Below are 16,976 nucleotides of genomic sequence, written 5' to 3' on the forward strand. Positions count from 1 at the left end.
AGATGTAAACACTTCCCCTTCCCAGTCAGCTGGAATTTATGTAAATCTCTCTACAATCTCTTTTAGAAGTCACATTCTTCCATTGTCTGACATGATTCATCTTTCTGAACCAGACCCCAGAGCAACTTCCTTCAGTGTCCACCCTGTCCATGTCCTTCTCCCTCCTCCTTAAACTTGTGCCAAAACTTGCATTGTTCTTAACATCTCAATGTCTCACTTATTTCTCCTATCTTTTTCGTATGCCATCAATGACTCACACTGCCACCCAAAGCCAACCTGCCACTTTAGAACTAAAACTTATACTTAGAGACCTCTAAAGAATCCGCACCTACAGTACTCTCCAAAAAATTAGCTCTTTCTAGATAAGTATCATTGAAGCCTCAAGTGATTCCCCCATGGCAAAAATCAGCATGCTGTTCCATACTACAAAGTATCTTATCTGAGCATATATGTAAAATAACTAAATTTATTAATCTGAGACAGAGAAAGGTACTCAATAAAAGGACCATTAAGTAACTTTTTTTTTTTTGTGACAAGGTGACAAGGAAAAGAGATTGCCATTGTAACACTGTAACTGACTTTCCATGTATTTAACAATTCAAACACACAAGTAATAATAGCGTACCTTTATTTTAACACGTGCACTGCACTGATGCAGTAGATACAATGCCATCAGTCTTCTCTTTGCACAAACTATTATCGATCAAGCTTTGAAATAGTCAGATCACACTTCAAGGTGGCAGCAGCATTTGGTGCAAAGAATTATTAAGAAAACCCTAATGGCAACCAGATCTCATGAACTATTTGCATACATAGTGCAGCAATCATAGCTATTTCCCACTTTCCTTAAACATGGATAATCAACTGTAGCAGTTTGCATTTGAAAATTCTAATACAGAGTCTTTTTTTTCCTTTAGAAATCTACACTACAACAAACAGACAGTGTATATATATTTGCTCAAAATCAATTCAGCAACTTAAAAAATATAATGTTCAGTGTTTACTGAATTGCTTTATACTGCATGTATCACTTAGAGAAAAATCCTACATTAGAAAAGTTTACAGAAAAAAAATCCCTCCAACTCTCTTTATACTTTATCAATTGAAAATGAAAGATTTGCAAGCACTGCTGCCTTTCATCTATGAATATATAATTCAGGTCCCCTCATCATTCTGGGAACTGATCACAGAACATCCTTGCACACCCAGCATCTGTGTTCTGGGAGCCTTGTGCAACAATGCTAAAGAAAGTGCTAGCCTTGGTACAGTAAGCCAGCAAGCATATTAGGTCACCTTCCAGTTCACCAGTTTCTTCACTAGACAACAACCCCCCCACTTGTGACCAATTTCTACCATCTATCAAGTTCACTCAGGAACATATATGCCGTAAACCCCATCCCAGTGAATGCTCATGTGCTTAATTTCACTTACATGAGTAAACACAGTAAGAATCAATGGGAATATTCATGCTTGCAAAGTTAAGGGTACATGTAACTGTTTACAGGATATCTGCTATACAATATACAGATCGCAGTCCTGTATCATAAATGAAGGGTCACTACTAAGTAATAGGCAATAATATCAAGGTATTTTCTGGGAGGTATACAACAGAGCTAAAACATTCGGGGAAATGCAAGATACTTCTCCTGCTTAGAGGGAGGCTCTGCTCTTTGGGAGTACTGAGGGATGCATAAGCTGTAGGGCACAGAAGAACTGCACCTCATGTACATTAACGAATTAACATTAAATGCAATAACATACAACAGTAAGACTGAAGAATACTTCCATTGGCTCTCCAAACTGAAAGTATTTTAATGGCACAATTATATGTCAAATGAAGAGAAAATGTTTTCAAGTTTTCCAGTATCTGGAAATCTACATAAGATACTTGATTTCATGAACAGTTGATACATGTTGGACACGGTAAAATTCTTCTTTATGTATGATTTAAGAATACAGATCTTAGTAGTAGGTTGCTTTGTTTTGTTTTCATTAATAGTATCTTGGGTGGGTGTGGGGGTGTGTGTGTGTGTGTGAGCTCAACTCCCTCTAACAAAACAAAGAAAATGTTCATAGTAGGTGTTAAAGGAAAAAAAAAACAATCATTATGGCCCAGAATTAAAGTGTTTAGGGAAATAGTGCACTTTTTATTCTATCTTGGAAATGCACAGAATGGTTACAGTCCTTCCTATCTCCCTTCAAGTGGGATCTTTTAAACACTGAAAGCAAAGGTTTAGTCAATACATTGGACATTCTTCCAAAAATATAACTTTTCAGACAACATGAGAAAGAGAAAAATGCCTTATCTTTCAGAACAAAACTATAATGCAACCCAGCTTCCATTGATTTTTATACTGCAAGTGGACCTAATTCAGCAAGAGCCCCACACGACACTGTCAACCTGTGGCAATACAACCAGGACTTACCCTACTGAAGTACACATGCTTGCCTCGAAACATTCAGTACTGATGCACATGAATCTAGATCGTACCCACATTTCTTTGTCTTCTAAAGCAACCTTTCTTTCTTCAAAAACCTAGTGCTTCCCATAAGGTTCAGGAACATATGCCCACAAGAATCTCATTACACTCCATTTCTTGCATTTTGTGTGGTGGGATGGAAAACCAGCTTTAACATGCATGCTGATAGTTCAAAGTGCCTCTATAACCTACTGTTAAATCCCTATCAAAAATCTAAATTATCAATATGGCAGCAGCTAAAGAATTGCATGAGGTGAAAGGTCAAAGCTTCTCCTGCAGAAGAGATTACAGCAAATGAAACTAGAGTGAATAAACAAAATTAGAGACTACCTTTATTCCCTTGCAATGAAGGGTTTGGGGTATTCTTTCAGAAGATTTTTTTCCTTATTTAGTTACACCGTTCTCTGTATGGAAGCACTGCAATGTTAATTTTTAAAAATCAAAAACCCCCTCCATCCTTAAAAAGCACCATAAAAAAAATCTGGTAGAAAAACCAAAAATAACCCACAAACAAACTCCATGGACCACCCTTCAGGGGTGAAATGCTAAAGACGTCTTTTTTAATCAGTTTGTGAAGATCTACAAAAAAATAAAAAGGATCACATTCTAAAGGTTCAGTGCATTCAGCAGCTATATAGGTTTGCTGCTTATTCATCTTTAAGTTGACTTTCAAAAATAACACCCTAGCTCATCAAAATATACATTTTCCATTTGCTTTTAAATTAAAATAATAATAAAAACATTTAAAGAATTCACAATCAATAGTATGACTAAGTTTCAGGATCATCTACAGCATATAATTTAAAGGTTCAAGATGACAATACGCAGCACGTGGCAGGCCTATGTGCTCCATGCAGCATGTACATTTAGGATAATCTCAAATAATCTTGATGCTCAGATGTCCGTTTGTTTCTTCCAAATAGTGTAGAACACCCATCTGGAGAAAATAAGAAGTTAAGGAGAAGAAAAAAAAAAAACCCTCAAAGTTTGTAGTACACAGTTAAAAAGGAAGTAGGTTTTTTTTTCCACTTATATTTCAATTCTGAAAACTTCTGGTACCTCACAAAGATGCATTAGGTAAAAAAAATCTCAAAAGGCAAATCTCCCAGGATCCTATTTTTGACTCAGCAGATCAAAAGAGCATCCTGTTTCCACTGCAACTTAAATCCTTTGCAAATCCCTGATTTTCAACTCCTGCTGCAGACTTTCAGGTGGTACATTTTTCTGCATTGCAACCATTGAACAAACTACAGAAATACTTTGAGAAGAGCAATCAAAACTTTCATCAGGAGTTTACCAAGTTGGGATCGCTCTTGCTCATCTTCTCAATTGTGAAGTAGCAAGGAAAAAGACATCTAGCTACCTAATTTGTGAATCCCTAACAGACAGTCAGACATAAAATTAACTTTGAGATGTTCAGCAGCTGAACAATAGGTGCCCAGGTATCTTACTGGGCAAAGACTTAAGTGTCTACTGCCTCTTAATTGCCTCAACAGGGGTTCTGCTGAATGCTTACTTAACAGATGCATCTAAATTGTGCCTAAGATTTTCTCTAGAAGCTTCTATGGTGTTTGCCTTAGGTACCTAAGGAATTTCCAGAAAGCAGACCTTTATGTTGTCCAGACTGAGCCAGAAGCAAATACAGAGCAACTAGCAGTCGTATCAGCTCTTGCCATGTGTCGTGGTTTAAGCCCTGGCTGTAAATTAGAATATGGGCATAAGACAGCAGTCAGAGCTACGTAATTCCATCTGCTTCTGGAGAAGCAGATGAGGGGATGAGACATGAATATAACTTTTTTTAAGAGTACAGCAACAGCTGCAGAGTAAGGCCCAGATTTCTGGAATTTATAACTTAGTAAAATCGGAGAGATATATGTTCTTCTGTTTACACAGTGAGGTCACACATGCTCCAAATGGGAGCCTCCATGTTCATCATAAGGTCTTGGTGGAGACTTCAGAAACACATATGCTTTCCTTAAAATAGAGCTAACTTTTATGTCAACAGCTACTTGAATTTCAGATGACTCCCACAGCAACTCTGGCAAACACCAGAATTTCAAGTAACAATTACTCACAATAACAATTCTTTAAATAGGCAAAACAAATAACAATAAAGTGATAAGCCAGCTTAGTACTTTGGCTAGTCAGGTACCCATGCAGGTTAACTTCTGGTCAGGTTACAGAAATGAATATTTGTGTAAGTGAAAAGATTTGTTCAAATGGCTCAAGAGATTTCGGGCACTTAAATGAATGTCACAAATGTGTCACATTCTTCAGACAGAAATAAAACCCTCATTTTTAATTACCTGTCACAATTCTACTGTAAACCATCACATCTTTCAGTCATCTAAGAAACAGCATTTAGGTATAAACTTCCATTCAGATAAAGATTCCCGAGTATGTAAATTTCAAGAAAAGGGTAAACCTGTACCTGAAATGCACTAAAGGGCTATCAGAAGTCCAAGGCCAAATTAAGCTAGAATACATACTCTGGGCTATTCTGAAGTCATCAAGATGACTTCTTTAAGATTCCGGTACCTATACCACTATATCATTGTTCATTCATTCAGAAAAAGCAAACTTATGAAGTTTGCCCCATTTCTGCAAAAAACTGTTTTCACTTTCAAGTGCTGTTATACTTTAGTGATCAGTTTTAATCAACCTATTGCTAAAAATATTTTGTATTAGTTATCTTACTAGGAATATTTATTAAAAAAAATAGCATTTCTACTTAAATTAAGTTAGAAACATTTTGCATACTTCCGAATAAAAAAAATGCAGTAAGTATTTTGAAGACTTTCTGAGGATGCATACTTCAAATCACATACATGTTGCATTAAGGTCTGGCAGTTGTAAAGGCAAAAATAACCAGTTTTTCTGAAACTGAAAGCTACAAGGGCAAGTATCTTTATATCCTCTTTCACTCTTCCATTTTCATATTAAAAAAATTAAGATCAAATCTGAGTCTCACTGGAGAGATGAAAATAATGAGAAACAGGAGGAGCTTGCTACAGTCAGTATGGAATACAGAACAGCAGGCTACAGCATTGAACAGCATGAAGACTGGAGACAGAGAAGGCAAAATGAACACACAGAAGAAAGACTGTGGCAGTTTCACATGTGTAACGTATTATGAATAAGCAGATCCTGGAAAGATCTCTCCTGTCAAGAGAGGGACAGCCACAGCAGGCATTACCCTGCAAAAGCATTTCCTGGGAGATCACACAGAAGTGGTAAACACTCAAGGCAAACGCAGCCAGCAGAACCACTGTATAGCAGATCAAAATGCCCCTCTAGAGCCAATGCCTTGAAGCTGAAACCCAGCTTCTTGTATATTTGCCTGCCACCCACAGATTTTTAGCAATGCTAACTAGTAACGATTGTTAAGAATCACTTTTTTCTTCCATTAAAAATATGCAGGCTGAGCTATATGTATGTTCAATAGATCCAAGCATATTTAAAGATCTGGGTCGTGCTAATCTGTATTAAGTGAGCCTGGGTGGGTTTTTGGGGAGGGTGAGGGAAGATAGCCTTGCCAGAACTCCCAGGCAGCATTACCCTCATCCTGCAGTTTATCCTACATCACATAAACAATACACTTGGAACACTCAAAAATGTTAACAAAAACATATCTTCAAAGATCTTCAAAGGTGACAACCATTTCACCAGTTGTGAATTTATGGCACCTTTAAAAAAAAAAAACAATTCCTGCAATTATCCTCAAAATAAAACTGCAGTAGTTCACTTACTATGAAAAAACATTAATATTGTTTAAATTAGAACTGCCTTCTTGCACTCGAGTTCATTACCTCCAAGCAATCTAGGCTTGCTCAATTTATTAATACACTCCACTCTTTTTCAGTTTGTAAGGATACAATTCCATGTAGGAGGGAACACACACAGTTTCTTTTGAAAACTCCACAGGACAATAAAGCCTGCTAAGCTGTTCTTCATACAGAGTCAAGGCATCGGTCAGATTGATACAGTTTCCCTGAAGAGAAAAAGAAAGAAATGTCTCAGTTACAATCAGACAAATAAGCAAAACTGCACTGAATATATACATTTTGACATTAATGTAAGGCTCCCACATACTTCAAAACCAGATACATGCTGTTCTTAATATTTACAAGGCAAATTCTGAACAGCTTGTCTTCATTGTGCCTACAGCAAACAACAATTTGTATCTTATCAAGAAAGTAAGTATGGGGGGATATTATCTATCTTCTCATTAGCAGCAGCAACCATTACATTATGGCTTCCAGTTAAAACAGACCACCATGTGTTGTTTACCTATATCATCTACTCAAAAACCATTTTCTTTATGATTGCTTAAATGTATCAGTAAACAGTATTACAACATCCAGATTTTCTCAATTATTTAACATTGTCTGATTCTTACAACATTTAAATGCACTATAAAAACCACTACAACCTATTAATTTTAAACAGAATCTTCCACAGAGCAATATGACAAAATCAACCAGATTACAAAGTATAGCCTGCAGCCGCAGAACTTCTGTCCTGCATGTATCATGCTTCTGAAAAGGAAGTGATTCCCAGGATACTTTTTTCTTGGACCCCCTGTTACCTCATTTAAAAATATTACTTCTTCTGAGCAAAATAAAAATCAGTGCTTATTTTTCTCTAACAGTGCAACTATGAAATACAAGACACATTGAATTCATAACACTCCCAGAAAAATTATTACCCAAATGAATCATTCTTGGAATACAAACAAATCTCAAGGATAATGAATGGTGAGGAATTAATCCCCCCACCAAACAAAACCCAAACCTCCTCCTAATTACAAACACAACTTTATCCAAAGCTAAGTATTTACGAGCATAAGAGTTACTGCAACATACACCTGGGATGCCCCCACAGAGAAAGCTTTAATTAGAAAGTGGCTATCCATAACGGATTTGAAGATTTAGTGGTAACAGTGAGCCCACAGAACACTAAACTGAACACACTACCCAAGCGAGTGTGCAAGTTTTTAATTAAAAAGCTTCTTGTCGAGTTTCTTGCGTACATAACTGAGTAGGGTAGCTGATACTTTACAAGTTATTTGGACACTAATTTAAAATGGAGTAAAGATAAGAACAGTCACCACTGCATGGTCTACAAATTAATCAGCTGTTGTTTTCCAGGTACAAAACACTGAATAAAGACCCACTAAATATGAATATACTGTTGCTGTGGCACAATACAGAGACAAGACACTCTGGGATTCTGATCAAGGGTGACAAGATGTTAGCGGCCCTTGGCACACTGACAGCCAGATGAATTATTTGTGGTCTTCTACCTCCACCACTTGCATGAGGAACCTTCAAGCTCAACCTACAGGCCCCAAACACTATTCCCAACCATGCTGCACACTACACACAACCAGCAAGTTTTATGATAATGATGAATCTACTCTGACCACACAGCATGCACATATCTGGTCATACATGAGGCAGGCTGAGACATCTTCAGGAGATGGGTGTCCCCATCCTTCCCTAACGGTTGGGTTTACTAGCTTATAGTATAAATGCCTTTTTCTTTGGCCAGGCACAAAAGCTTACCTTCTTTTTCCGATTTCTAGTCAGTAGAAACAGAAGCATTAGCTAGCATTTCTCCAGTTACTTTCAACATAAAAATCCTCAGCTTTCCCACACATTTTAACCACTTCTAGTGGAGGAACACCACTTTACCACAGAAGACAAAAACAGGGAACACAGCTCCTAGTAACCTAGTATACAAGCCAGTGTTCCCCCAAAATGAGTGCAAGAGACCCAAGGCACAAAAGTTTGCTATTTATCTCAGATTACAAGAACATTAGTATTGAGGATATAAGGAAATGCATAAGACAGAAAGAGATCTAGTTAAAGAAATAAAATAATAAAAAAATAAAAAGGAAAACAATCATTCACTAATACAGCCAACTTCTTGGTTTCTAGATGACTCTTCCTGTTCATGACAGGACAAGCTAAAAGCCTTCCACCCATAAGCACTGAGCAGAGTACTGATTCTGATCTCTACAAGCCCTGAACTCTGCAAGAGAGAGAGACAAGAACACAAAGCCTAAAGGAACAGACCCCATCTACAGACCAGCAGTGTTTCCCCTCTGCTCTGGATGACTTCTGGAAATGTTTGCGCATTCACACAAATAATTTTGTTGGGGCTTTTGCTGTTGCTACTGTTCCCTCCTTCTCCCCTTTTATTGAGTGACGTTTCTTGTCCCTTTCTGCCCTTAGATGAAGTGTGTAACTGGCATCTGACTGTGAAAGAATGCAGATGGTTCAACCAAGAAAATGGAGCTGGACCCAATTAAAAACTATAGCTCTCTTACAGTCACAGCTTATTCAATATTTTAAGATCTCTAACTTGAAATGAAAGTCAAGTCCTATAGGAACAAAGGGTTTATTCAACACTTCCAAAATGCCTGCACTACCCATGTTTCATATAAGCTCACTGCTCTGCTAACACACTGTGAAGCTTTCAACTCCAAGAGAACAGTTTTTAAGAAAGCTGTGTTCTACTGCTTAACTTTTCAGTGCTCTCAGACGTTTAAAAATGGCCGTAAAATAATGAAGTGCACACAACTAAAAGTTAATTTTCACAAAGCAAGGAACTAAGATGAGTCTGGCCAACAAGTACTACCTGTGCTCTTAAAAACAATGTACAACATGTAGAGTTATTTGAAATCAGTATGTCTGAACAGCTCCAGCTACACTTTTTTCACATGGTATCAGATAATAACTAGAAACAAAGTCTATAATACACATTCTGACTTCAGTATTTAAACTAGCTTTTCCCAGCCTCTTTTTATTGGTAGGATTTTTTTCCACATTGTATTTAAAACATTTCTATTTCTAGAGGATGTGAGAAGAGACTTTAGTCTATTACTGTTCCTCACAATGAATTTTTTGCATTGTGCTTAAGTTTTCACAAGTGGAAAATTCCCATACGTAGCATTCCTAAAAAAAAAAAAAAAAAGAATTCTTGAAAGCTCTCTCTCAAAAGAACTTGCATAGAATGTGCATTTGATTATCATTTTGGTCATATTTCACAAACAAACGTGTACTTGCTTATTTGTTAAAGGAAGATGGTATGCTTTTTATTTACTATATCATAGTTGGTTTTGGGTGTCTGAAAACAAAAGTGGTTTGTAAGAAGTTAAGAGACGAACACTAACTGAGCGTAACTGCATGAAGCACAACAATGAACAGGCTGCTGTAATACTTGTTTAGTAACCTGTTATTATCCAGGGGGACTATAGCAGTTATTTGGTTCAGCCGCCCTTTACCAAACATGTAATTTTGTTTCAACATCAGACTGAATGCAAAAGAAAACTAAAAAACAACCTGTGTGTATAATTTGAGTCATAAATAGAAAGCACTGCTAGGTAATTTATGGTGCATACCACTATTACAGAGGAAGTTTAATGGGATACACAATGAGATAAAAGTATCTACAGTTTCCCAGACTATCACTTCAGTGTTTCATCCTTTCTCCTATTTCCAGCAACAAATCACTGCAGCATGGAAAATTAATTACAATAACAATGAGCATGCCAATAAGCAGTTTTTACTTTTCAAATACACAACCTCCCAAACTCCAAATCAAGATCTTACCTAAAGGTACGTACAGTGTTGATAACAATATCACACACAGATGTTTCTGTATCACTGAAATATGATACATGGAACCAAGCCCAGAATGCAATACAGTGATCAGTCAGATAACCTATGTTAATTTTAACTCCTCCTACCTCATGAAAATAGTTATGTGATAAAGCAATAGAATCATAGAATGGTTTGGCTTAGAAGGGACCTTAAAGATCCATCCAGTTCCAACCCCCATGCTATGGGCAGGGACACTTTCCACTAGACCAGGTTGCTCAAAGCCCCACCCAACCTGGCCTTGAACATTGCCAGCGATGGGGCAGCCACAGCTTCTCTGAGCAACCTGTGCCAGCGCCTCACCACTCTCATAGTGAAGAATTTCTTCCCAGTATCCAACCTGAACCTACCCTCTTTCAGTTTAAAGCCATTCCCACTTTACCTGTTACTACATGCCCTTGTAAAAAGCCCCTCCAGATTTCTTCTAGGCCCCTTCAGGTACTGGAAGGCTGCTATAAGGCCTCCCTGGAGCCTTCTCTTATCCAGGCTGAACAACTCTGATTCTTCTCAGCCTGTCTTCATAGAAAAGGTGCTCCAGCCCTCTGATCGTCTTCATGCTCTCCTCTGGACTTCCTTGAGCAACTCCACATCTCACTTGTGTTAGGGGCCGCGAGAGCTGGACACAATACTCCAGGGTAGGGTCTCATGAGAGCAGAGGGTAGAATCATCTCTCTTGACAAATATATGTTTTGTTCTAAACAGCCACTATATACTCAAACAATAACTAATATTGAACAGTTAGTAAGGTTTAAAACTGATGACTTACCAATCACATTTTTTCAAAGGGAAATAAACAAAAATCAGACTTTTCTCCCACACTGTTCAGTCAATTTGCAACATATAAAAAACACTACAAACTCCTCTGCCTGCCTCCCTTAATCTTTGTTCCATGTCAAGAATCTTGACAGATAAGAATTATTTTATTCTCCTTAACAAGCATCTCTCTCACAAAAGTATTTGAGGTAGTTTAAAACTTTGAGATTAGTCAATTTGTATTTATAAGGCCTTGCTTATATGATCAGTCAATTTAAAACTAAACTCTCAGTAACACAAGGAAATGAAGAGTCTGTCCCTTGGAGTCCCAAACTGCCAAGAAATCACACAGGCTCATACAGGGACCTGTATCCATTCTTCCTCCCTCCTTTCACACTGCAGTCAAGGAGAATCCCTCTTTGGAAGTACATGCTAATTAGAAAACCCACGCAGCAGCCAAAAAAGGGAATGTAACTATGGAACAAGAGTGGTCTGGACATTTAGAGGGCAGGACCATGCTGTATTAGAGGGTAGCCAGGAAGTGACAACTTGGTGAAGGGCCGCATATGCCCGTGGGAGACATCTGATCCCTTGCACCAGTGGTTAGTGCTGTTTACTGCAACCCAAACCCATGAGTGGCCTGAGACTGTTTCTATCCTGTCTGGGTTGGATGACCCAGACTAGGAAGGAGCAAATTCCTGTTCAGAGGTATTTTTAAAGGTTCCACTTCATAAACAGGCTAAAAATGATAGCCTGCTCAACCTCAAAAGATTAGATCAGCAGAGCAAAAACTTAGCATAGAAAAAGGCCTTTTCCTAGCTACGTACAATCCACTGACAGAGACAACATGACCACTGGACTAAACTGCACTAAAGCATAGTTTCACAGCTTTTGGGACAATATTCATGTGCTACTTTAAAGGTGCAGGATGGTGACAGTTCAGAAGAAAGCTACACATGTATCACGCTAGTATAGTATCTAAGCTTACACATACTCCATTTAAGTTAAAAAAAAAAAAACAACCAAAAAAACCCCACTTGAGCAATATAAGATCATACTGGCTTTTAGAAGGTCCAACAGAGTTGAAATAGGACCTTGGGATACATCAAGTTCTTACATCCTCACTGACTCCCACTTTTCTTCCCTGCAATGGTTGGAAACCTGTAACTGCCTCCCCTTGCAGAAGGCAACACTGAGCACCTCACAGACCCAGACCTGTATTACATTACTAAACACTTGAAAGCACCAACTTCAGAAGGAGAAGGAAGAAATATAGCAAGTCATGTGACCCCTCAGCATCAAAATAGTGGTATTACGTTCAACAGTAAGTTTTCACAAGCAAAGTAAAGACTTAAACTTATAGACTTTAAGACTTAAGTCTTAAACTTATAGACAGGGCTGAAAGTTCTGCAGGCTAAGGGCCCTAAAGGTCATCCCTCTCTGTCCAGGTCCTGTGTAGGCTACAATACTCTCAATATGGACCACGCAGCTAAAAACACAGGCATGAAAAGCAAGGCTGCTATTTATACAAGCAAATTGTTGCTCTCACTGTGATTACTGTTTGTGGCTATACAGAGCAAGTATGAAGGTTTTTTCCCCCACAATATATGTAAGTACAGACTCATAGCAGCAAAGAGTAAGACCCATAAAACTGCCCTTTCTATCTTTCCAGTGGTGAAACAAGCAAAAAGTCCCTCCTTCAATCCTAAAACTGGCCACATATGTTCCTGCATCCCCTAAGAATACGAATAAAGAATCTGAAGAAACTTTCACAGGCAGAATCTCTCTAAACTGCCAGGCAATATTAGCTACCAGCCTCCACCTAGTGGTTAAAGTATATTCTGGGTTAGCATTCACAGACTGAGGATCACCATGGCATCCCAGGGGGAACAACCACCTGTGTCACAGTAACATGCCAAAAAAAATAATTATTTTGATAATTTCAGATAAATTATATCTATCTAGAGTTAGACAGCTCTACACCCTGCCTGCTGTCAATTTGTGTGCTGAAAAGAACATTTTCTAAAACTTGTGCAGAGCTCAAAGAAGAGGTGATGAGCATTTCCATTTATTTTTCTCCAGCAGTGGCATTTAGAAAGTCAGGCAGCAATACAGCAAGTGAAAGGCTGGCATTCTGTGAACAGAAATTCACTTCTGGGTAAAGCATTTCTTGAGCACTGAAATAAATTACATTCTCACAAGATGCACAAGGTAACCCCTTCAAGGTGAACTATCAGAGGAAAGGCTACAAACTACAGAAGTTTCAAAAATCTACACAACATAATGCCAAGGCAGAAGCGGCAACTGTAGCTACTCGGCAGTAGCCAGCAGGACAATGACTCTTGCAGCTTCTCTCCTGTGAGACACTCCCATCATCACAAAGGTCAGGCTTTAACAAATCGGTGGACATTTCCCCCCAGTTGCTTTTCTTGATGACATTTAACATATTCTACACTTCAAGTAAGCTGGGAAGGAGGAGGTGGGAGGGAGGGTGAGGATAGGAGCAATAGGACAGTTGGAACAAAAGTAACTTAAATTCCCAGTGTTAACACACAGAAGTAAAAGCCCCAGACATTTAACAGCTAACACAACATTAGAGAATTCAAAACCATCTATGAGTTCCCAGCATGTGACTAATCTCAGCTATGAAAGTCTGTAGCAATCACGTTTCAACTTCTGTTTAACCCAATCCTCTGGATATTCAATTTCAACTAGTTTTATGCAAAACTTACAGGAAGTTGTAGATAGCTGATTTTATTTAAAGCACACCTAAAAGTTTATTTTTCCTATTATCAACCTCGTAAGTTCTGAGGGTTTTTCTCTTTGTTTTTGTTTTCAAATCAGGCCCAACTGGGAAGAAGCTACAAGAACCAAATGGGCTGGGTAATGTATCAGTAGATATACTAAAAAATTATATGTTTGCCCCAATATTAATTTTGCCTTCTCAGCACCCTCAGGAAGACAAAGCTGCCAGAGTACACTATTTCTATACTCCAGCCCTTTCACTGGCTACCAGTTAGCAACAAGTCCAAATACAGGTCACTTCAGTTTTAATACTGTTTGTTTTCCATCCTGACATGTCACACCTTGTTGCTTTGGGATTATGAAACTGATAGTGCAGTTTCACAACAGCTTAAATCTGCCAGAACCAGTTCTACTGCTACCCTTTCTTCCTGTGCAAGCAGAGATGCTGGTGAGTTACCTCTTCCCATCAGGACAGGACAGGCAGCAGAGCTGCACCAGTCTCAGCCTCTGCCGGTTTAAGCTGAGACTGAACAACCTCCCTGTACCCTGGCCACAGCACAGCCATCACTCCACGTTCCAACACAAGCTTCTTCCCAGAGTCCCTCTGCAAAGTCTGACAACTACCAATCTACAGACATACGTTTACGTATGTTCTAATAAAGTCAGCTAGTCTCACTGTGTATGTTACAAGTATGACAACTGCAACACAAATACTTGCTCTGTCCAAAAGCTGCAGTGCCCTTTCAATATGAAAGTCTGCCATAAATATTTCCACTATTACAATAAACACAAAAGCCATTACTATTTACAGTATGATACAAACCATATTACTCATAGCTTACATTTCCACCACAAGATAATTTACCTTGCCCATACAACTCAACAATAAGCATTTTAAAATAAACTAGCACATTAAAGTTGCCAAAAACCTCCTTCTATGCATTTTGCTTTTCTTTATAAATCTGTCCCAATTTTACAGTAAACCAGTTCCTTTACACACCTCAAACTATATGCTGATAGGAACAGAGCTCAAATGCGTAATTTTAATCAGGTTATTTCAGAGCTTACCAAGATTATTTCAAAATGCTGTACTGATGTTCCGTGCATCAGAAGACTAGTTAGGGTACAGGTATGACAAAAGAAATACGGGTTTGGAGACTTTTATTTCACTCGTCTGCTGTATCTCATCACATTTTTGTAGAATTGCACACAACTTTGTGGCATTCTGAATTCAGGATTGCATACAAGAAAAGTGTCTTCAGATGAAAGCTATACCACAATAATATTACCCATGAGTAGCAAGTACACAATCCTTAATAATTTTTTTTTTTAGTAGAGTTGCATTAAAAACTTCATACACAAGGACAAAACCTTATTTATGACTATATATAATACTTCACAAAATGCCAAGTATTGTAACCACCATTCAATTGTTCAAAACCTGTTTCACAGAAGACAAACCAGTGACTTACATTATGAGTGGATAGCAAACAAAAAAGAGTACTTACTCCCAAATGACTAGTTTTCTCATCCCATTGCACCTATTTCAAATTCTTACACCTTTATGGATGACAAATTTTCATGTCTTACACTCTAAAGCCAGAAACATTAGCTTAAAATCCTTGTAGCTGTTTATAAAGTACATCTGTTCTCCTTTTCCAAGAACTGCTTACAGCTAAAATATTCTGTAGTATGCTCAGCTGATTCTTGAAATTATGCTGTTCAATTCAAAGACACAAGTACTACAAATTCAGCTGAAATGATGAAAAAAGACGAGTCAGTCAGACAAAGTCCAATGAGTCGTTAAAAGTAGAAAGCCAGCTAGTAGCTTTTTTTTAATATATATATATACACACACACCTGAAACATGCAGACTGTAAAAAGATATTGCTGTGTATCTATTACATCCAGGTTCATACCTGTGTGAAGTATTTTCCATCTTGTTTCAAAACCTTCATTGACAGGTCAAGAATCAACCGCAGAAATTCCCATGTGGAATCTGCAAGACAGTATGATTTAAAACAGAACTGCACATTATTGACTTGTTCCCTATTACATATTCAAGGCTTGCAACGTATCTACCGTTTAAAAAGTAGCTATCCTACATCTTAAAAACCAAAACTTAAACCAACAAGAAAATGAACAGTTAAAACCCACACACAACCTATACACAACGGAAATAATGGCAGAAGTGTATGTTTTTCTTGACAGTAATTTTCCAGATGCTTCCAAATTTACTGGAGCGTGAACTTCCCAAATACTTCCTCAAGAGTTACATGAGTTCATATATGAGTTTAAAAAAGATCTAGACACTTGCTAGTTTTTTCTTAACATTCAAGAAAAATTCATGAAGAACAGATGTGCTACTATCATTCTTTGCCTCTCAGATTGCTATTAAAAAAGGCAAGAATCAAGTGTTTTTGCTGCAAGCTGCCAACTATTACACAGCAAAAAGCCAGAAACATGGAAAATCCTCAAAGTTTAAGAAAATAAATTAGAAGATTAACCTTCTTCTGGAGATGTGGAGATTGGAACAGCTGTCAGATCATTAATTACGTAATCGAACATCCTTCCTTCTTTGGCATACCTCTTCAATACAGGAATACAGTCTTCAATCAGAACCTGTAAGAATGAAATACTGTAGCTAGTCCTCAAAATACCCTAAAACTGACAAGTAAAAAGGAACAAATGTGGATTCACAGGAATTTCTTGTTAAATATATAGTTATTAAATATATAGTTAAATAATGCATTTAATTTTAGGCTCAATTTTCAACTTCTTATATAAAAAGGAATAGCAGTTGTAGGAATTACAAGGACAACACTGGCAATAAAGGACTGATTTTCCTAGCTCTGGCACTGACTGCTGGGTGACCACTGTTCTATTTACCAAATGGTAACAACAATTAGCAGTCCCCTGACATAAAATAAGGTATTTGTATGAAGGGCCACATGTGAAGTACCATGTTACTTCTCTGTTAATCTTTCACGTGCCTTTTTTTAGCTCACATCTGTAAATAAGTATGAGAGCGCATTAAGGAGCAGTAATGAAAACAAAAAAAAGATTTCCTGTGAAGATGTCAGATTACATCTGGACTAGTTCATAGTGTCTGTCAGATAAAGCACTAACAGACAAATTCAGATATTCTCAACAGCAAAGGACAATGAACTTACACACGCATTTTTCTATCTTTTCATCGGTTTAAGGAATGATGTTTAACACTGCATCCTTTCTGCTACTTCCTCTTTATTTGTAAGCTAGGCAATAAACAGGCTCCCATTTCACATTCCTTAAAAGCTGTATGTAATTATTTTTAAAAGAGTTTGAAAAT

At 37.7% G+C, this 16,976-nt stretch overlaps 1 protein-coding gene across 1 annotated transcript in view; it reads right to left on the bottom strand.

Annotated features, from left to right (window-relative positions):
- Positions 1–724: 724 nt before the first annotated feature.
- Positions 725–16,976, bottom strand: part of SMS (spermine synthase) — a 51,727-nt gene continuing 35,475 nt past the window's right edge. The window contains exons 8-11 of the mRNA XM_080612941.1: positions 16,153–16,267; positions 15,565–15,644; positions 6,356–6,471; positions 725–3,417 (exon numbers count right to left, since the gene is read on the bottom strand). Of these exons, the coding sequence (XP_080469067.1) occupies positions 3,375–3,417; positions 6,356–6,471; positions 15,565–15,644; positions 16,153–16,267 (354 nt within the window). The 3' untranslated portion in view covers positions 725–3,374. The remainder of the gene's footprint in view (positions 3,418–6,355; positions 6,472–15,564; positions 15,645–16,152; positions 16,268–16,976) is intronic.

The sequence above is a fragment of the Psittacula echo genome (genome assembly GCF_963264785.1).
Source record: "Psittacula echo genome assembly, chromosome: 3".
NCBI lineage: Eukaryota > Metazoa > Chordata > Aves > Psittaciformes > Psittacidae > Psittacula > Psittacula echo.